Source organism: Anomaloglossus baeobatrachus, chromosome 1 (assembly GCF_048569485.1).
Source record: "Anomaloglossus baeobatrachus isolate aAnoBae1 chromosome 1, aAnoBae1.hap1, whole genome shotgun sequence".
NCBI lineage: Eukaryota > Metazoa > Chordata > Amphibia > Anura > Aromobatidae > Anomaloglossus > Anomaloglossus baeobatrachus.
In genome coordinates this window covers 274132634-274151554 of record NC_134353.1, presented here as the reverse complement: position 1 = coordinate 274151554, position 18921 = coordinate 274132634, and the positions used below count along the sequence as shown (strand labels likewise).

At 45.7% G+C, this 18921-nt stretch overlaps 1 protein-coding gene across 2 annotated transcripts in view; it reads left to right on the top strand.

The window, feature by feature from the left end:
* Window positions 1-18921, top strand: part of BDH2 (3-hydroxybutyrate dehydrogenase 2) — a 65173-nt gene that overhangs the window by 33835 nt on the left and 12417 nt on the right. For both annotated transcript variants that reach the window (XM_075336733.1, XM_075336723.1), the window contains exon 7: window positions 6039-6152. In XM_075336733.1, the coding sequence (XP_075192848.1) occupies window positions 6039-6152 (114 nt within the window). The remainder of the gene's footprint in view (window positions 1-6038; window positions 6153-18921) is intronic.

Sequence of the window (18921 nt, the reverse complement as noted above, 5' to 3'; positions counted from 1 at the left end):
CCACTCCGGAATTGGTGCATCTAATGTGATGCGCCAATTTTGGTGCTTTGCCCTGGTGCGATTGCACTCTGGGTCATATTTTTCGGGGATGATGTCAGCAGTGTAATATCAGCTGGCATCAAGCCCTCGTGTTAGTAATGGGGGTATCTGATAGACACCTCTCCATTACTAACTCAGTAACCGAGGGGAAAATAAACACACACCGGACGTAGTTTATTAGACTCCCTCACACTATGCCTCGTTCACCAATTTTATAAAAAATGTTCCTACGAAGTTCTGTTGTAGTCCACGATCGCCGAATGCAGCATCGGAGACTGTGAATAGCAGTAAAAAACAGCTATTCTGACACTGGGTAGTGACAACAGCTCTGTAGTGTTTCAATATACCACAGGACAGCATTCCGCATTCTAACACCCAGAGTAATCCACCAGTGCCGTAGTGATCTTCTTCAGGCTTCTGTGAGTGTGCTGTAAGAGGAGTTCTACAGGACCCAGATTCTATTGAATTTTTCTGGATGCCCTCTATTGTAATGCACCACTCGCTCATAGGATATGATTGAATTGACTAATTTGACCCAGGACCGTTCAGTCGGATCCGAAACCACCCATCCATCTCAAGGCTATCAGCTTCCTAGCCATTAACAGGGTTTCTCTAAGAAATATTTTCATATAGTGATCCCATGACTCCTCCTGCATCACCCCAAACAGACATGATAGAGGGTCACACAGAACTAGAATCCTCATAATAGATAATAGGGAAGTCACCTCCTGCTAAAACGTAGATCTAATAGGACAGCTACATATCATATGTGTAAAGTTTGCCCCTGAAAGATGACATCATTGGCACTCCGATGCACGAGAACAGCCCATATTGAACAGACGTGTGGGAGTGAGGTATGCCTGATGAATGATATAACATTGAATCAGTCTATTATTGACAGATGGGGACACTGTAGTTGTAGTTTTAAAGAAGGGATCAGAGGTTTCCATCTGTCCTGAGCTGGTAGGGATGCCGACTCCATTCCCACCAATAACAGATAAGTATATATGATCGATATCAAGCCCCCAGGGTCCCTGTAATTTCAGAATGCCTATCGGGGATAACGACGATATCAGTTCCCTTGCCCCTGCATATGAGATTGGATCACTGTGCGAATCTGAAGGTACTTAAAAAAAATTGGGATTTTGAGACATCATATTCAGTTTAAACCTGCTCAAAGGATTTGAAGGCGTTCCTAGACTAAAAAGATCTCCCTGCACAATGACATTATGAGAAGCCCAAAACTGCAATGAGTTAAGAGTAGGGAGTATAGTAAGAGTAGGGAGATAACTGTTTTCCTACAACTGGAGTTCAGCCACCGCCCCCCTCAAAGCGCACTACTTTCTTAGCCTGTCGCCACACTGTAACTGAGCTTAGGGAGCAGTATCATTTTAATTAAGTTTAATAACAGTGTAGCTTTGGTATACCCTCTAAATAACCTACTAATGTCTAAACTGCTGGCAACAAAAGTGAGGACAATGAAAATGGCCAAATTGTACCCAATCAGCCATTTTCCCTCCCTGGTGTCATGTGACAGGGTGTAGTTGTGTTAAATATGGTGTTGTCGCTCACACATTCTCATACAGTCATATGAAAAAGTTTGGGCACCCCTATTAATGTTAACCTTTTTTCTTTATAACAATTTGGTTTTTTGCAACAGCTATTTCAGTTTGATATATCTAATAACTGATGGACTCAGTAATATTTCTGGATTGAAATGAGGTTTATTGTACTAACAGAAAATGTGCAATCCGCATTTAAACAAAATTTGACAGGTGCATAAGTATGGGCACCTCAACATAAAAGTGACATTAATATTTTGTAGATCCTCCTTTTGCAAAAATAACCGCCTCTAGTCGCTTCCTGTAGCTTTTAATGAGTTCCTGCATCCTGGATGAAGGTATATTTCACCATTCCTGTTTACAAAACAATTCCAGTTCAGTTACGTTTGATGGTTGCTGAGCACGGACAGCACACTTCAAATCATCCCACAGATGTTCAATGATATTCAGGTCTGGGGACTGGGATGGCCATTGCAGAACATTGTAATTGTTCCTCTGCATGAATGCCTGAGTAGATTTGGAGCGGTGTTTTGGATCATTGTCTTGCTGAAATATCCATCCCCTGCGTAACTTCAACTTCGTCACTGATTCTTGCACATTATCATCAAGAATCTGCGGATACTGAGTTGAATCCATGCGACCCTCAACTTTAACAAGATTCCCGGTGCCGGCATTGGCCACACAGCCCCAAAGCATGATGGAACCTACACCAAATTTTACTGTGGGTAGCAAATACTTTTCTTGGAATGCCGTGTTTTTTTTGCCTCCATGCATAACGCCTTTTTGTATTACCAAACAACTCAATCTTTGTTTCATCAGTCCACAGGACCTTCATCCAAAATGTAACTGGCTTGCCCAAATGTGCTTTTGCATACCTTAGGTGACTGTGGCATGCTTGCAGAAATTGCTTCTTTCGCATCACTCTCCCATACAGCTTCTCCTTGTGCAAAGTGCGCTGTATTGTTGACCGATGTACATTGACACCATCTGCAGCAAGATGATGCTGCAGGTCTTTGGAGATGGTCTGTGGATTGTACTTGACTGTTCTCACCATTCTTCTTCTCTGCCTTTCTGATATTTTTCTTGGCCTGCCACTTCTGGGCTTAACAAGAATTGTACCTGTGTTCTTCCATTTCCTTACTATGTTCCTCACAGTGGAAACTGACAGTTTAAATCTCTGAGACAATTTTTTGTATCCTTCCCCTGAACAACTATGTTGAATAATCTTTGTTTTAAGATCATTTGAGAGTTGTTTTGAGGAGCCCATGATGCCACTCTTCATAGGAGATTCAAATAGGAGAACAACTTGCAAGTGGCCACCTTAAATACCTTTTCTCATTGGATACACCTGCCTATGAAGTTCAAGGCTCAGTGAGGTTACAAAACCAATTTAGTGCTTTAGGACGTCAGTAAAAATTAGTTAGGAGTGTTCAAATCAAGAAATTGATAGGGGGGCCCATACTTTTGCACCGGTCAAATTTTGTTTAAATGCAGATTGCACATTTTCTGTTAGTACAATAAACCTCATTTCAATCAGAAATATTACTGACTCCATCAGTTATTAGATATATGAAACTGAAATAGCTGTTGCAAAAACCCAAATTGTTATAAAGAAAAAAGGTTAACAATAACAGGGGTGCCCAAACTTTTTCATATGACTGTACTTGTCACTGGACGTTCAACATGGCACCTCATGGTAGAGAATTCTCTGGGGACCTAAAAAAAGATTTTTTTTTTCTCTACATAAAGATGGCCTAGGCAATAAGAAAATTTCCAACACTCTGAAACTGAGCTTCAGCATGATGGCCAAGACTATACAGTGGGTTATCAAGACAGGTTCCACTCAGAACAAGTCTTTCCATGGTCAATAATAATGCCACGTTGATGTCTTACTGTATTTTAGGCACAGTTGGGCTTAGAAGGAGGGGGCATTTGGATCCCGGAGCGCAAATTTCACTGGATTTTATTTGAGGTGGTGGAAGCCATTGCTTTTCCAGAGTCTTTGTTCTACCAGTAATGTAGGACCCTCTGATATTTCCAGTGACAGATGATGGACCTGAGTGGGGGCTGGATAGGGGTTTTATTGGTAACATTTTGGGGTACAGAACATTCTTTGATCGCTTTTTACTATAAGGCTGGAGTCAGATTCTTGTGTTTTATACTGAGCACTTACGTTGAGGTTTCTGTGTAAATCCTCCAAAAATATGATTCAGACAAATCCCCGTCAGAAACATTCACAATGAGGAAGATGTTGACACTTTGGACTCTGTTTAGCGTCTGTTCCAGTTATATCCTTCTTTTTTTAGGCATGCACACCTCTGTGGTCTTCCACATTTGTGCGCTAAGAAGATGCCTAAAATTATGGGACGCTACCACAACAGAGACCAGATGGAGTCCAAAGTTACTCCATCTGCCTCATTATAGTGAGCAGTTCCATTGGGTGATTTGTCTGAATCGCAGTTTTTGGGATTTACACAGAAACCCCAATGTAAGCGCCTAGCGGGAGCGCAGGATGAATGTGAACTATGTCTTATTCTGATTTTTTTGCAAGGCAGAGTGAAGAAGTAGACAGCAGTACTAAAATGGTTCTTATTTTTATTTTTGCGTGGTTCATCGTACGACATAAGACAACTTAATTCTTCAAGTAGGTATAATTACAGCTATACGAGATTTATGTTTTTTTATGTTATGCTGCTCACACAGTCACACACAGTAATTTTTCTTCTTTTTTTTTATAATAGTTTTTTGGTGCCATGTTCTGAGAGCTGTAACTTTTTTTTATTTTTTTTTTGCAAACAGAACTGTATGAGGGTTTTATTTTTTGTGTGATGAGTTGAAAGATGTTGATTGCTTTTTATTCAGATTATTCAGCTGCAGAATGAATAAAAACCAGCAATTCAGATATTATTTTTAATTTTTTGCCCAGTTCATCATGTGGTAAAAGTGTTGAGACAAATTTATTCTTTGTGTCAATATGGTTACAGCGACTTTTATTGCTTTTTTTTTTTTTTTATACTTTGCTACTGTTACATATTAAAAACAATACTTTACCAAAATCTTTTTTTGTATGCCCATATTCTGAGAGCTGTAACTTTATTTTTTTGCCGAATGAGCCATATTGGATCTTGTTTCTTTGTGGGACAGTTTGACGTTTTCATTTTCACCAGTCTTTTATGACTTTTTTTATTGCTTTTCTGCAATTTTTTTTTCAGTGTGATGAAAAAGTAACATTTTTGTTGGGATTTTTATTATATTTTTTTACAGTGTTGGCCTTATGAAATAAATATTGACAAGTGTTATAGATTGGGTCTTTAAGGACACGGCGATACTAATTATGTGTACTTATCTTTTTTTATTTTTTTTAACACACAGGTTGCATTTTTAGTGGTAAAACATTTTTGTTAATTGTGTGTGCATTTCTTTTACTTTTTTTTCATTCATATTATATTTAGGTTGTTTTTACATTTCCACTTAGTCCCACTGTGGGCTATGAATATTTTTTAGTTTTATTACTGGTCTCCTGCATTGCTATACTCATATACAGCAATGCAGGAGACCTGTCAGTTTCTCACCGAAAGAGCATTTTAGACCCTGCTTATAGCATTACTGATGTATGTAAAGCGCTGTGGAATTAATGGCGCTATATATGTGAATAAATATATATAAGCCCTTTAACGACCTCTGTTTTAATGCATATCGGTGTTCGTTAAGGAGTAAGGGTTTTTTCCGTGAATAAAGTACATTTTAATTGATACATTTTGCAATAATAATAAGTTCCACAATTGGATGTTTTAAAAATGTTCCTGTGCTGAGATATATTACAACGTGACCTAGAAGCTTCAGCAGCTGTGGATCTTATATGTCACTAACTTGATTTATATTGAGCTCCAAGGATTGATGATGCAGCATTAAACACTCCTGTGATAAAACAGACAGGTAGCGAAATGTGTTTCCTCACACAATCAAACAGTTGTGACCCTCTGCTGTGTTGTCTGTATACTCACTTATCGTGTGCCATGAGCAGCTCTGCATGATTGGACATAACAAATAACAGTACGTAGTAGGGGCACAGTTATAAGATTATCTCTGCATAGGAATATTATTTAACTCCTCCAATTGTGGAACTTATTATTATTCCAAGATCTATTATTTAAAATGTACTTTGTGGTCAACCCCTTTAAGCATCACTGGTAAATTTTTGGATCCTTTGTTATGTGAAATATCGGAGTGTTTGGCTGGATGGCTAAAATCACTTCATTCAGTTTTCGGCTGTAGATTCATACACCTGAACATTATTTTCAGCCTAACATTAGCTATACTGATCTGCGTTATAAGTCATAAAGACAAGGTCATTCACCAGCATTGTATTCTTTGTATATAAGAGGTCACTGTGCATTAGGTAGTTATACTTCTGTTCTTCTTTTTTTTTCCACCCAGGAGTAGTAAATAGATGTGTATATAGCACATCAAAGGCTGCAGTCATTGGCCTAACCAAATCTGTTGCTGCTGATTTTATTGAGCAAGGGATCCGATGTAACTGCATATGTCCAGGTAAGTGAATTTCGGTGCCCGAATAAAATGTAAAGGGTTAACACCACATTGTTTTCATTTCATCCATTTGCATTATTTCCACTCCACATATGGTATTCTGAAGGCTCAGTTGTACGAACAGCCGCAATGTCATGCATACAAAACATTTTGTAATGTCTGGTTTGTTTGCATTCCTTCTGTCGTTCATGACATGGACTAGCTGCACAAAGATCCAGTCTTATGTGGATAAAACCTTATTATGGGTTAATTAAATCGCTCACCTTTTTCAAGATGTCTGCTTTGGTCTGTAAGTGAAAATCTTGTAGCAGATTTATTAATCCAGACTAATGTTTGAACAGTAAAATAATAACCTACAAATTCCCTAAAACAGACGGGAGAGATTCCATGCTAATCATGTAACCAAAGAAAGATCAGTGATAAGCCCAAGAATAAAAGACTAAGGGGGCACAAAATACTTTTATTGAAATTAATAGAAAAAGGTGAACAAAGGACAGACGGTGGAGGCAAAAAGATGGAATTTTGCCAATACAGAAAGAGCACACACTCAATTAAGTAGTCATTCCTGACAAAGCCACCACAGTCGGTGAAACGCTCGTCGAGGCCCTGCCCTCACCACTGACCTGACTGCTGCAGTATTATTTCCATTATGTCTCAAGGTATGACTACTTAATTGATCCTCATCGATGTCCATGGGAACAGTGTTTCTTGGGTTGATATTTAATCATTGATGTGTTATACCTCTTGTCTCCCTCCCTTGGCAATTTGGGTACCTGACATCTTGTACCTTCTCTACCAGTCTTATCAGTTGGTGTGTGTGCTTTTTCTGTATTGGCAAAATTCCATCTTTTTACCTCCACAGTCTGTCCTTTGTTCACCTTTTTTCAATTAATTTCAATAAAAGTATTTTGTATTTCACCATCATTGTTTTGATTCCTTTTTTTCAGTGCCCCCTTAAGGCCCCGTCACACTAAGCAACATCGCTAGCAACATCGCTGCTAACGAACAACTTTTGTGACGTTGCTAGAGATGTTGCTGTGTGTGACATCCAGCAACAACCTGGCCCCTGCTGTGAGGTCGTTGGTTGTTGCTGAATGTCCTGGGCCATTTTTTAGTTGTTGCTGTCCTGCTGTGAAGCACAGATCGCTGTGTGTGACAGCGAGACAGCAACAACTAAATGTGCAGGCAGCAGGAGCCGGTTTCTGCAGAGGCTGGTAACCAATGTAAACATCGGGTAACGAAGAAGCCCTGTCCTTGGTTACCCGATATTTACCTTTGATACCAGCCTCCGCCACTCTCACTGTCAGTGCCGGCTCCTGCTCTGTGCACATGTAGCTGCAGGACACATCGGGTTAATTAACCCGATGTGTGCTGTAGCTAGGAGAGCAGGGAGCCAGCGCTAAGCATTGTGCGCTGCTCCCTGCTCTGTGCACATTTAGCTGCAGCACACATCGGGTAATTAACCCGATGTGTGCTGTAACTAGGAGAGCAGGGAGCCAGCGCTCAGTGTGCGCTGCTCCCTGTTCTCTGCTCTGTTCTGTAGCTCCGTGCACTGGTAACCAAGGTAAATATCGGGTTGGTTACCCGATATTTACCTTAGTTACCAAGCGCAGCATCTTCCACGCGGCGCTGGGGGCGGGTCACTGGTTGCTGGTGAGCTCACCAGCAACTCGTGTAGCGACGCTCCAGCGATCCCTGCCAGGTCAGGTTGCTGGTGGGATCGCTGGAGCGTCGCAGTGTGACATCTCACCAGCAACCTCCTAGCAACTTACCAGCGATCCCTATCGTTGTTGGGATCGCTGGTAAGTTGCTTAGTGTGACTGGACCTTTAGTCTTTTATTCTTGGGTTTATCACTGATCTTTCTTTGGTTACATAATGTTTGTACAGTGTAAACTAGACTGTCCGAAAATGTGCCAGATTCACAGTGGCTCATACCGAGTGAATAACTTGACACATCATAAGTTTACATCCCTGACTGGTTGGCCTAGCTTACATTAAATTTTTCAACCAGTTTGGTACACGTTTTAGGCTCTGTGCCCACAATGAGTTTTTAGTGAGTCATTTATGGTGCGTATTTCCACCGTAACAAATGCAGCATCTTACAGTTCCAGTAAAGTGGATGGGATTTATAGAAATCTCCTAAACACTGAGCTTTTTTACTCCTCGTAAACTGACCTGCGGTTTGTGCTTCAAATTCGCAACATCTCAATCTCTCCTGTGGGTACGCTGAGTGTTATCAGAAAAAACAGGAATCCAGCATCATGGAGAAATGTAGAGTAAAAAAAACCTTTCTTTATTGGAATTATTCTTAAAAGTAGATATTCAATCCAGTAAGCACAGAGGCACAAGTATGGTAGCGGATTATCCAACGCGTTTCGACCAGAAGGTCTTACTCATGGCATGTGTTTTACCCCAAAAAGGTCCCATATAAAGGGTGCACATAAAACGTCATTGGCAAAGCTGAGTGCTTAATTAACACTAAAAACAGACAGGTGCATAATCCCATACTGGGAAGATATACATAGGACAGGAATAAAAACGTGTATAAAAGAAACCGCAGTTGAAGGAATGTATATAAATGCATATGTATATACACAGATCATATTGTATTATAGAGGATTAAACTCATACTGAAGAAATATAAATGTGGAAATGTGCAAATGTTTCAATGACTGTTGGACTTATGGAATAAAAGAGTAGTTATTTAGAAAAAAATGCAAATATCAAGTCCTAGCAAGAATTCAGACTATACGGTACACTAGTATTCCATCTAGAAGATTTAAAGGGGCCGACTATTAAGAAATTTACTCCCATAATTTGCTTTTCAGGCCGATTTGATAACTGAATACTCACTATCTATATAGATCATAAAAACACTGCATTTAAAAAAAAAAAAAAAAAAAATGCTGTTAAAGTGTCAAACGACAGCTGAAATATTGGAAGCATGTGCAAAGGTCTATTATAGAAAAATGTGAATATATATAATTGATTCAAGAAAAGTGGAGACGTGTTGTTTTAGGAATATTGTAGAATCAAGTCCTGTCGGGTGTTCAGACCGTGCGGTAACCTGGTACCTAGTGTGAAAATCCAAAAGGACTCTCTATTGAGGAGTTTTCTCCTGTGATTTCCTCCTCTAGTAGGCTTTGTAACTTTTTCAATGCCCATAAAAGTTAAGGAATCCGTACATCTGTTATGTGCGCTGACAAAATGACGTGAAACAGCTGAAATATTGGAAGCATTGACATTTAGAGTGTCGGAGAGGTGTCGCCTGATTCTTATTTTTAGTGGGCTCCCAGTGCAACCTATGTATTGAATTTTGCAAAGAGTGCATTCAATTAAATAAACTACAAAAGAAGTGTTGCAGTTGATATAATTATTGATGCTATAGGTGAGACCAGTATGTGTGGACATGAATGTTTTGCTAATTTTTGCATATCTGCAAGCTGTACAATGGTTGTGGCCGCAGCGAAAAAACCCTTTGCAAGAAAGCCAGTTTTTTTGTGCCATAGTACCTGTAACCACACTAGGTGAAAGAATATTTGCTAGGCTAGCCGCACGTTTAGCAACAAAATTGATGTCATATCGCTCCAGAATATTGAAAAGCGTTTTATCTTGGTGAAGTAGTGGTATATGTTTTTTGATGATTTTAATTATATCATTGTATTGGGGAGAGTAGATGGTACTAAATGTGATTTTATCAGAACCCCCAATAACTTTCTTTTTTTTGGTTTTCAACAAGTCAGCTCTATCAATATTTTGGACTATATTGCAAGCTCTTTTTAAACACCAATTAGGATAGCCCCGATTTTTTAGTTTGTTCACAGTTTTATTACATTCCTGCGGAAAGGAATCAGAAACCGAGCAGTTCCTTTTGGTTCTGATTAATTCCCCCACAGGAATATTTTTTATTGTATGTGCCGGATGGCAAGATTTAGCCAACAGCACTGAGTTGCAGTCAGTGTCCTTGCAGAATGGCATAGCGTCAATGCGGTTCTGGTTCTGACTCACCCACCCCAGGGCTATGGGACACCCGGTGCCGGGCTGGACTAGTCCGGTGGTAGTCAGTGGTGGCTGGGCCCGGCTCCGTGGCCCTGGTGGGTGTCAGTAGAATATGTGGCTTGCTTGTTAATGGTTGTGTTCGTGACGCCACCTGTGGTATGCGGCTAATAAGCCGCCGCTGCTGTGTGAGGCCTCCGGGATGATATTATGGCAGCTATGATGGTACTGCTCCCCACAGGTGGAGCAATGCCCGGGGCACAGTTGGTGCTTGTGAAAGTCTATGGTGCTGTGTGACTAACACGGTGCAGGGCCGACAGGCGAGGAAAGAACCAGGCACAAACAACAGTCTCTTTACCTTTTCCTCTTTTACTCTGGGAACAGTCCAGTCCTGGGAGACCGTTACAGGTGGTGATGGGGATCCGGTCGGCCTGGAAGTACTTGGGGTGATCTTTCTGGCCAGCTGAGTATGAGGCCTACTCCTGTACCTTTCTTGGTGATGATAGGACCCTGCTTCTCTGAATCCAGCAATGGCCCTCTTCGCTGCTGGGACCAATAGCACGTCCCTTCCCTCTGTAGGTGGCTGCGCAGGCCCACTCCCTGGTGCTTCTCCGCTGGGGTCCACACCGGGCCCTGATGCTGCAGCTGTACCTTGGATGTGTCTGGGCCAGGGGCTTGCAGCTCCCCTGCCCTTCGGATTCGGCTACCAGGGACGGATTTTATACCCTGGCAACCACAGACTCCGATGTCCGAGTCTCTCTGCTGCCTCTCAGCTACTCCTGCTTCTCTGGGCCAAACTGCTCCAGCTCTAGGCCCCAGATTCACAGGACAGCTCACTCTGTGTCTGTTCACTTCTGCTGCTCCCTACAGACTAACTAACTCCTCCCCCAGGTCAGGCTTAAGGAAGCTCCCTGAAACTTCAGGTTCAGAGCTCCCCCTACTGGCCTGAGGGAGAAACTGCGGTGGATGTTAACTTACTGGCCAGTAGATTTCCCCATTACCTCCAGGCTCAGCATTAACCCTCAGGAGGGCAATGCCGTTGTGGCGACCAGGTCCTAGGGCGCCACACTCCCCCTTAGTTAAATTCAGTACTCCCGGACTGTAGAAACAAAACATAACATGTCATACATTTCATCCCAATATGGGAGGCACATTCTCTTTAACGTTACAATCTTAAACATTTCTATAAGAGTCCAGTGTGGCTCCCTGCCGGGTGTCCATTACACTGCTCCATGGGGGACCCGCCGCGATCAAACCCCCAACGTAGGCTCTGGGCGTGCGTCAGAGCATTGATGACCCCACTCTATGCACGCCGGACGGGTTTTTCTTCAGGGGTGTTTGAGCACACTGGTGCTAACTATGAACAATTTAGGTGTTGGCCACCCATAGTCCAGTGGCCCAATTGTCCATTTTCGCAATCAAAGAAAAAGAAAACATTTTGTGCACAACATGACAGACATTTTGCATAACTATTTACACTCTAATAAGTACTCTTTACTTTATACAGTAGACTCCCTATACCTTAGAGGGGGTTGTCCCCGAGTGCTGCGCTGGGACCTACGTAGCTCTGGTGTTTGCCCCTGACTACGTGGTACGTCTTCTATCTCAGCACTACAGGTGGGCCTAACCCCAATAGGTAAGCGTGATGGTTGCCTTTGTGGTCCAGGAGTCGCCAAGGGTATGACAGGTTCACCACTGACAGGGGGTTGATCCTCCTGTTCCACTGCTGGCGTGTCATCTCGTGCTGGAGCGGACGATTCTTTAGGTGGATCCGGAACCTTTTCTGTTTCTGGCTCGACCAACTGCGGAAACGCCAAAACTGGTACCACTATGGCATTGTTGATTCGGGTCCAAGTTTTGGGGAACTTCCCAAGGATGGTTTGAATCATCTCCCCTTCTTTCTCTTGACTTTGGGGACTTCCTTGTACTCCTTCCATTTCTCTTTGGATTCGGCACCGTTCAGGGCACGCTTTCAGGCGGTCTCGGGAAATTGCTTGACAGGTCTTGCCTTCATCTTTGCTTATGAGGCATACCTTACTATTGTCAAAGTTGGAGGGGATAATGGTGTAGGGCTCGTTTTCCCACTGATCATCCAACTTATGCGTCTTCCGCTTCTTCTTGAGGACTTGTTCTCCAGGTGCTAAGGGAGTTGCTGGGGCTGTTTGATTGTAATGCTGTTCTTGTCTCGTTCTTGCTTGAGACAGGCTCCTTTCCACGCACTCCTGGACCTTACGGTACCGCTGCTGCCGTTCTGCATCCCAATCCTCTATTTCTTGAACCGCCTCAGGCGACACAGTCCCCATCTCAAAGTCTACAGGCAACTTGCCTGGTCTGGCTCGCATCAGGTAAGCGGGGCTGCAGTTGGTCGAATTCACTGGGATGTGGTTGTACAAGTCTACCAGATCTGGCAACTTTTCTGGCCATTGGTTCCTCTCTTCCAGCGGTAGGGTCTTCAGCATATCAATAACCACATGGTTCATTTTCTCGCACAGTCCATTGGTCTGGGGGTGGTACGGTGTGGTTCGAATTTTCTTACAACCGTACATGTTACAGAACTCTTGGAACACTTCAGCCTCGAATGCAGGACCCTGATCCGTCAGTACCCTTTCCGGATAGCCGTGCGGTCGACAAAAGGATGCCTGGAACGCTCTAGCTGCCGTCCTGGCTGTCTGGTCCTTCACAGGCACTACTACCAGGAAACGAGAGTAATGGTCCACAATGGTGAGGGCGTACACATAGCCTGACCGGCTTGGTGTTAACTTCACGTGGTCCAGGGCCACCAACTCCAGGGGCTGCTTCGTGACAATTGGCTGTAGGGGAGACCTTTGGCTGGCATCATCCTTCCGCCTCAAGTTACACGGGCCACAGTCTCGGCACCATTTCTCGATCATCTTTCTCATGTGCACCCAGTAGAACCGATCACGGAGTAAGGCCTCCAACTTCTTCCACCCGAAGTGCCCGGCGTTATCATGATACGCTGCTAGGACCATTGGAGCATCCCTCTGCGGAACCACTATCTGCCAGACAAGTTCATTTGTTCGATAGTTGACATATCTCTTGCAGAGCTTGCCCTGGTAGGTGAACAGTCGTCCCCTCTCCTTCCACAGCTGCTGGGCTTCCTCTGGAGCGTCTGGGCCAAGATGGGTCTCAGCTTGCGCTAGCTTCTCTTTGACCAATCGCACGGCCGGGTCACCATTCTGTGTTTCTTCCCAATTATGGTGGAGTAATGGATTGACCGAGACCTCGTGCTGGTTTAAGCGCTTCACTCCCACAGCATGCTCACACTGTGAAACACCCTGGTGATGGAAAGCCGGTAACTCTATCTCTTCGAGTTCATCCAGGTCTTCTCCAGACTCGGGTAAGTGAGGCATTCTGGACAGCGCATCAGCATTGTTATTCTTCTTGCCAGCCCGATACTTGATGGTAAAGTCAAAGTTAGACAGCCGGGCCATCCATCGCTGTTCCATCGCACCTAACTTGGCTGTTGCCAGGTGTGTCAACGGATTGTTGTCCGTGAAGATGGTAAACTTGGCCGATGCCAGATAGTGCTTGAAGCGTTCAGTCACTGCCCACACAATAGCGAGGAACTCCAGCTTGAAGGAACTGTAGTTTTCTGGATTCCTTTCCGTGGGCCGAAGCTTCCTACTGGCGTACGCTATTACCCTCTCTCTGCCTCCCTGTACCTGGGACAGAACTGCTCCCAGTCCCACGTTGCTGGCGTCTGTGTACAGTATAAACGGTTGGCTGTAGTCAGGGTAGGCCAGAATTTCTTCTCCCGTGAGAGCCCCTTTCAGCCGGACAAAGGATGTCTCCAGTTGGCTGCCCCATTCAAATGGAGGGCTCTGCTTCTTAGCCTGCTTCGGCTGGCCCACCAGGAGATCTTGAAGGGGCGCTGCTATCTTGGTGAACCCATCAATGAACCTTCGGTAGTAGCCCACCAGTCCAAGGAACTGCCGCACCTCCTTCACCGTGGTGGGTCTTGGCCAGTCCTTAATTACCGTGACTTTCTCCGGATCAGGTGCCACGCCTTCTGCGCTGACCACATGACCCAGGTACTGTACCTTTGGCTTCAAGAGGTGACATTTGGACGGCTTGATCTTCAGGCCATATTTCGACAAGGACTCAAACACTTCTGCTAAGTGCTTCAGGTGGTCCTCATAAGTCTTGGAGTAGACTATTACGTCATCCAGGTACAGCAGCACGGTTTCGAAGTTGTGGTGGCCCAAGCAGCACTCCATCAACCGTTGGAATGTCCCTGGGGCATTGCAGAGCCCGAATGGCATACAATTGAACTCACAGAGACCCATTGGTGTCGTGAAGGCAGTCTTCTCCTTGTCCGCCTCTGCCACGGGAACCTGCCAATACCCACTGGTGAGATCCAAGGTGGAGAAATAGTTAGCTGACTTTAAGGCTGTTAGTGACTCCTCTATTCTGGGTAGTGGATAGGCATCTTTATGTGTAATGCGGTTAATTTGCCTGTAATCTACACACATTCTCATTGTACCATCTTTTTTCTTTACGAGCACTAGTGGAGCTGCCCAGGGGCTACAACTATCTCTGATAACCCCAGCCTCCTTCATTTCCCGTAACATTTCCTTGGCACACTGATACTGTGCGGGGGGTACAGGGCGGTATCTTTCTTTAATGGGATGATGATCACCCGTGGGGATTTGATGTTGAACCCCTTTCACCTGCCCAAAATCTAGGGGGTGTTTGCTGAAGACCCGCTCATACTCCTGTACCACCCGGTAAACCCCATGCTTTTGGTGTGAGGGGGTGGAGTCGGTGCCCACATGTAATTTTTGGCACCAGTCTTCCGGCTGCCCCTTGGAGCCATTGTCTTCCGCCTGGTCGGACGGGATCAAGGGTTCCACTGCTTTAATGGTATTGTTGCTGACAGTGTACAATTTTGCCACAGTGGCATACCGGGGCAATTTGGCCTCCTCCTCCCCACAATTCAGGACACGGACGGGCACTCTCCCCTTGCGGACGTCCGCTACCCCTCTGGCTATCAGGACTCCAGGCCTACTGTCTGAATACATTGGTTCTACCAAGGCATGGTAATCCTGACCCTTGAGGCCTATTGCTGCCCGACACCATATCAACATTTCACTTCTTGGGGGTATTACAATGGGGAGGGGGTCACTTACCCTCACACTGCCAATTTCTCCTCCGGCCAGCTCTACCTGCTGCCTCCTCATCAGGGCTCTGATCTCCCTCTGTAGGACACGCTGCTGCCCGGAGCTGGCAGTTTCAGACGCCTGCTGTAACAAAATTATCACTTCGGCAATACAATTTTCTATCACATTTGTACCAAGAGTTAGCAGTGGGTCAGATTCTTTGCGATCAATATCTACAATTATCATCCCCTGACATGGCAATTCCACCCGCCCCACTTTAATGGTTACTTCTTTGTACCCAATCTGAGGTAAGGGCTGACCATTACTGGCCACAATTGTTAAATCATCATCTGGGCCATGGTCAATGTCTGAATCGGCCCAATATCTTTTGTACAGTTTGTGGGGGATGGTTGTTACCTGGGACCCCGTATCCAGGAGGGCATTCAAAGGGATTCCATCCAGCACAATAGGAAGGACCGGTCGTCCTCCCACATACTTGCTGCGGCTGGGGGTTGAGCCGGGCTTCCTTACACCTGGGGGTCGGCTCCTGGCCCCAGGCTCGGCCCATTTAAAGGACAGCGTCGTGCAATGTGGCCCGCCTGGTTGCAGTTGCGGCAGATCGGTTGTCCTGTTGAATCGTACCGGTCTGTGTCTCTGCCTCGGGTCGGCGGAATCCTTCTCTGTCGCATCCATGGGACGTCCTCTGGGCTGGAGGCCAACTCGATTTTCGCAGGCGAGGGGGTCATTTGTAGAGACTGCACGGTCTTGGCAAGGGCAGCCACAGTCTTGGTCAGCTCCTGGACCTGTTGTCTGAGCTCCGCAGTGGGATCCTTATCCAGGGACTGCGCCTCAGCCCCTGCAGTGGCTCGTGTTGCAGGCACCACCCCGGGGTACGTGATAGCAGGAGGCCGGAGGGGTACTGGGTCATTCGGCGTAGATTCTCTCAGTACCCTGATGGCCTGGTCCTTAAACTTGGCAAAGTCCAGAGCAGGGTTCTGCAGGACCAGGATACGCAGCTGGGTCCTGTGGGCATCTGACAGGAGCCCCTCTATGAACTGCTCAGTTAGGAGTTTGTCTTCTTCACGTACACTCTCTGGGTCCACCTGTTTAACTGCTTTCAGGGCCTCTTGCAGGTTTAGGGCATAGTCCCTTATGCTGTCTGTGGCCCGCTGCTTGCACCCAAAGAATCTCATCTTTATCTCTGCTGCGGTGCGAGTGTCAAACGTACTCTTTAGCTTGGCCAGTATCTGGGCTGCTGTCCCTTTATCTGTATCAGGCCATGACTTCGCTTCACGCTGGGCTGCGCCGGCTAGCTGTCCCATTAATATGCCCACCTTCTGGCTCTCAGTCAGCGGATACACCCGGAATAAGCTGTGCAGGCTTTCTCTGAAGTCACTCAAGGTATGGGACTCCCCGGAGTATTGCGGCAGCCATTCTGCTCCCGGTATGTATGGCATGGTGATCGGCATTACCGGCGCTACAGTGGGGGCCGGGGCGACGGCGACTGGGATTGCTTCTGCTGGTGCTGCGGCGTCTCGGGCTATGGCAGCCACCTGCCCTCCCTCTGAGTCGGACATCTTCCTCCCCCTTAGTGAACCTTACCAGGCTCCGTTCACTTTTCAAATTTTCTTCCGGGTCGCGCGGGGTTAACAGCACTCTGCTCTGATGGCGCGCTCCCTTCGCGCTCTTTGTCAGGCACGCCCCCCTTCTTCCTGCGCTCGGCGAGGCTAATGGCGGCGGTGGTTTGCAGCCAGTACACAATCTTTTAAGCACAATTCCGGCAGGCGCACAGTACCCGGTGGGACCGGGCACGAAATCCTGTTCGTGACGCCAAAAGTTCACTCGCCCACCCCAGGGCTATGGGACACCCGGTGCCGGGCTGGACTAGTCCGGTGGTAGTCAGTGGTGGCTGGGCCCGGCTCCGTGGCCCTGGTGGGTGTCAGTAGAATATGTGGCTTGCTTGTTAATGGTTGTGTTCGTGACGCCACCTGTGGTATGCGGCTAATAAGCCGCCGCTGCTGTGTGAGGCCTCCGGGATGATATTATGGCAGCTATGATGGTACTGCTCCCCACAGGTGGAGCAATGCCCGGGGCACAGTTGGTGCTTGTGAAAGTCTATGGTGCTGTGTGACTAACACGGTGCAGGGCCGACAGGCGAGGAAAGAACCAGGCACAAACAACAGTCTCTTTACCTTTTCCTCTTTTACTCTGGGAACAGTCCAGTCCTGGGAGACCGTTACAGGTGGTGATGGGGATCCGGTCGGCCTGGAAGTACTTGGGGTGATCTTTCTGGCCAGCTGAGTATGAGGCCTACTCCTGTACCTTTCTTGGTGATGATAGGACCCTGCTTCTCTGAATCCAGCAATGGCCCTCTTCGCTGCTGGGACCAATAGCACGTCCCTTCCCTCTGTAGGTGGCTGCGCAGGCCCACTCCCTGGTGCTTCTCCGCTGGGGTCCACACCGGGCCCTGATGCTGCAGCTGTACCTTGGATGTGTCTGGGCCAGGGGCTTGCAGCTCCCCTGCCCTTCGGATTCGGCTACCAGGGACGGATTTTATACCCTGGCAACCACAGACTCCGATGTCCGAGTCTCTCTGCTGCCTCTCAGCTACTCCTGCTTCTCTGGGCCAAACTGCTCCAGCTCTAGGCCCCAGATTCACAGGACAGCTCACTCTGTGTCTGTTCACTTCTGCTGCTCCCTACAGACTAACTAACTCCTCCCCCAGGTCAGGCTTAAGGAAGCTCCCTGAAACTTCAGGTTCAGAGCTCCCCCTACTGGCCTGAGGGAGAAACTGCGGTGGATGTTAACTTACTGGCCAGTAGATTTCCCCATTACCTCCAGGCTCAGCATTAACCCTCAGGAGGGCAATGCCGTTGTGGCGACCAGGTCCTAGGGCGCCACAGTTCCCCACCAATGTGACATCAAGATAGTGAATTCTTTGAGAATCAATATTGTACGTGAATTTCAAATTAAAAGGGTTACTATTGATGTAATCGATGAATTCTGGGATTATCTGTGTGTCTCCCTTCCAAATTAACAGTAGGTCATCTATATATCTGGTATAAAAAATAATATGGTCTGAAAAATAATTGTGCAACGAGTCAAAGATGTACATTTCCTCAAAAACCGCCACAACAATGTTGGCTAAAGAAGGGGAAAATTTCCCCCCCATACTAACGCCACACTTCTATGTGCAAGCTGCAGCCACAACCATTGTACAGCTTGCAGATATGCAAAAATTAGCAAAACATTCATGTCCACACATACTGGTCTCACCTATAGCATCAATAATTATATCAACTGCAACACTTCTTTTGTAGTTTATTTAATTGAATGCACTCTTTGCAAAATTCAATACATAGGTTGCACTGGGAGCCCACTAAAAATAAGAATCAGGCGACACCTCTCCGACACTCTAAATGTCAATGCTTCCAATATTTCAGCTGTTTCACGTCATTTTGTCAGCGCACATAACAGATGTACGGATTCCTTAACTTTTATGGGCATTGAAAAAGTTACAAAGCCTACTAGAGGAGGAAATCACAGGAGAAAACTCCTCAATAGAGAGTCCTTTTGGATTTTCACACTAGGTACCAGGTTACCGCACGGTCTGAACACCCGACAGGACTTGATTCTACAATATTCCTAAAACAAC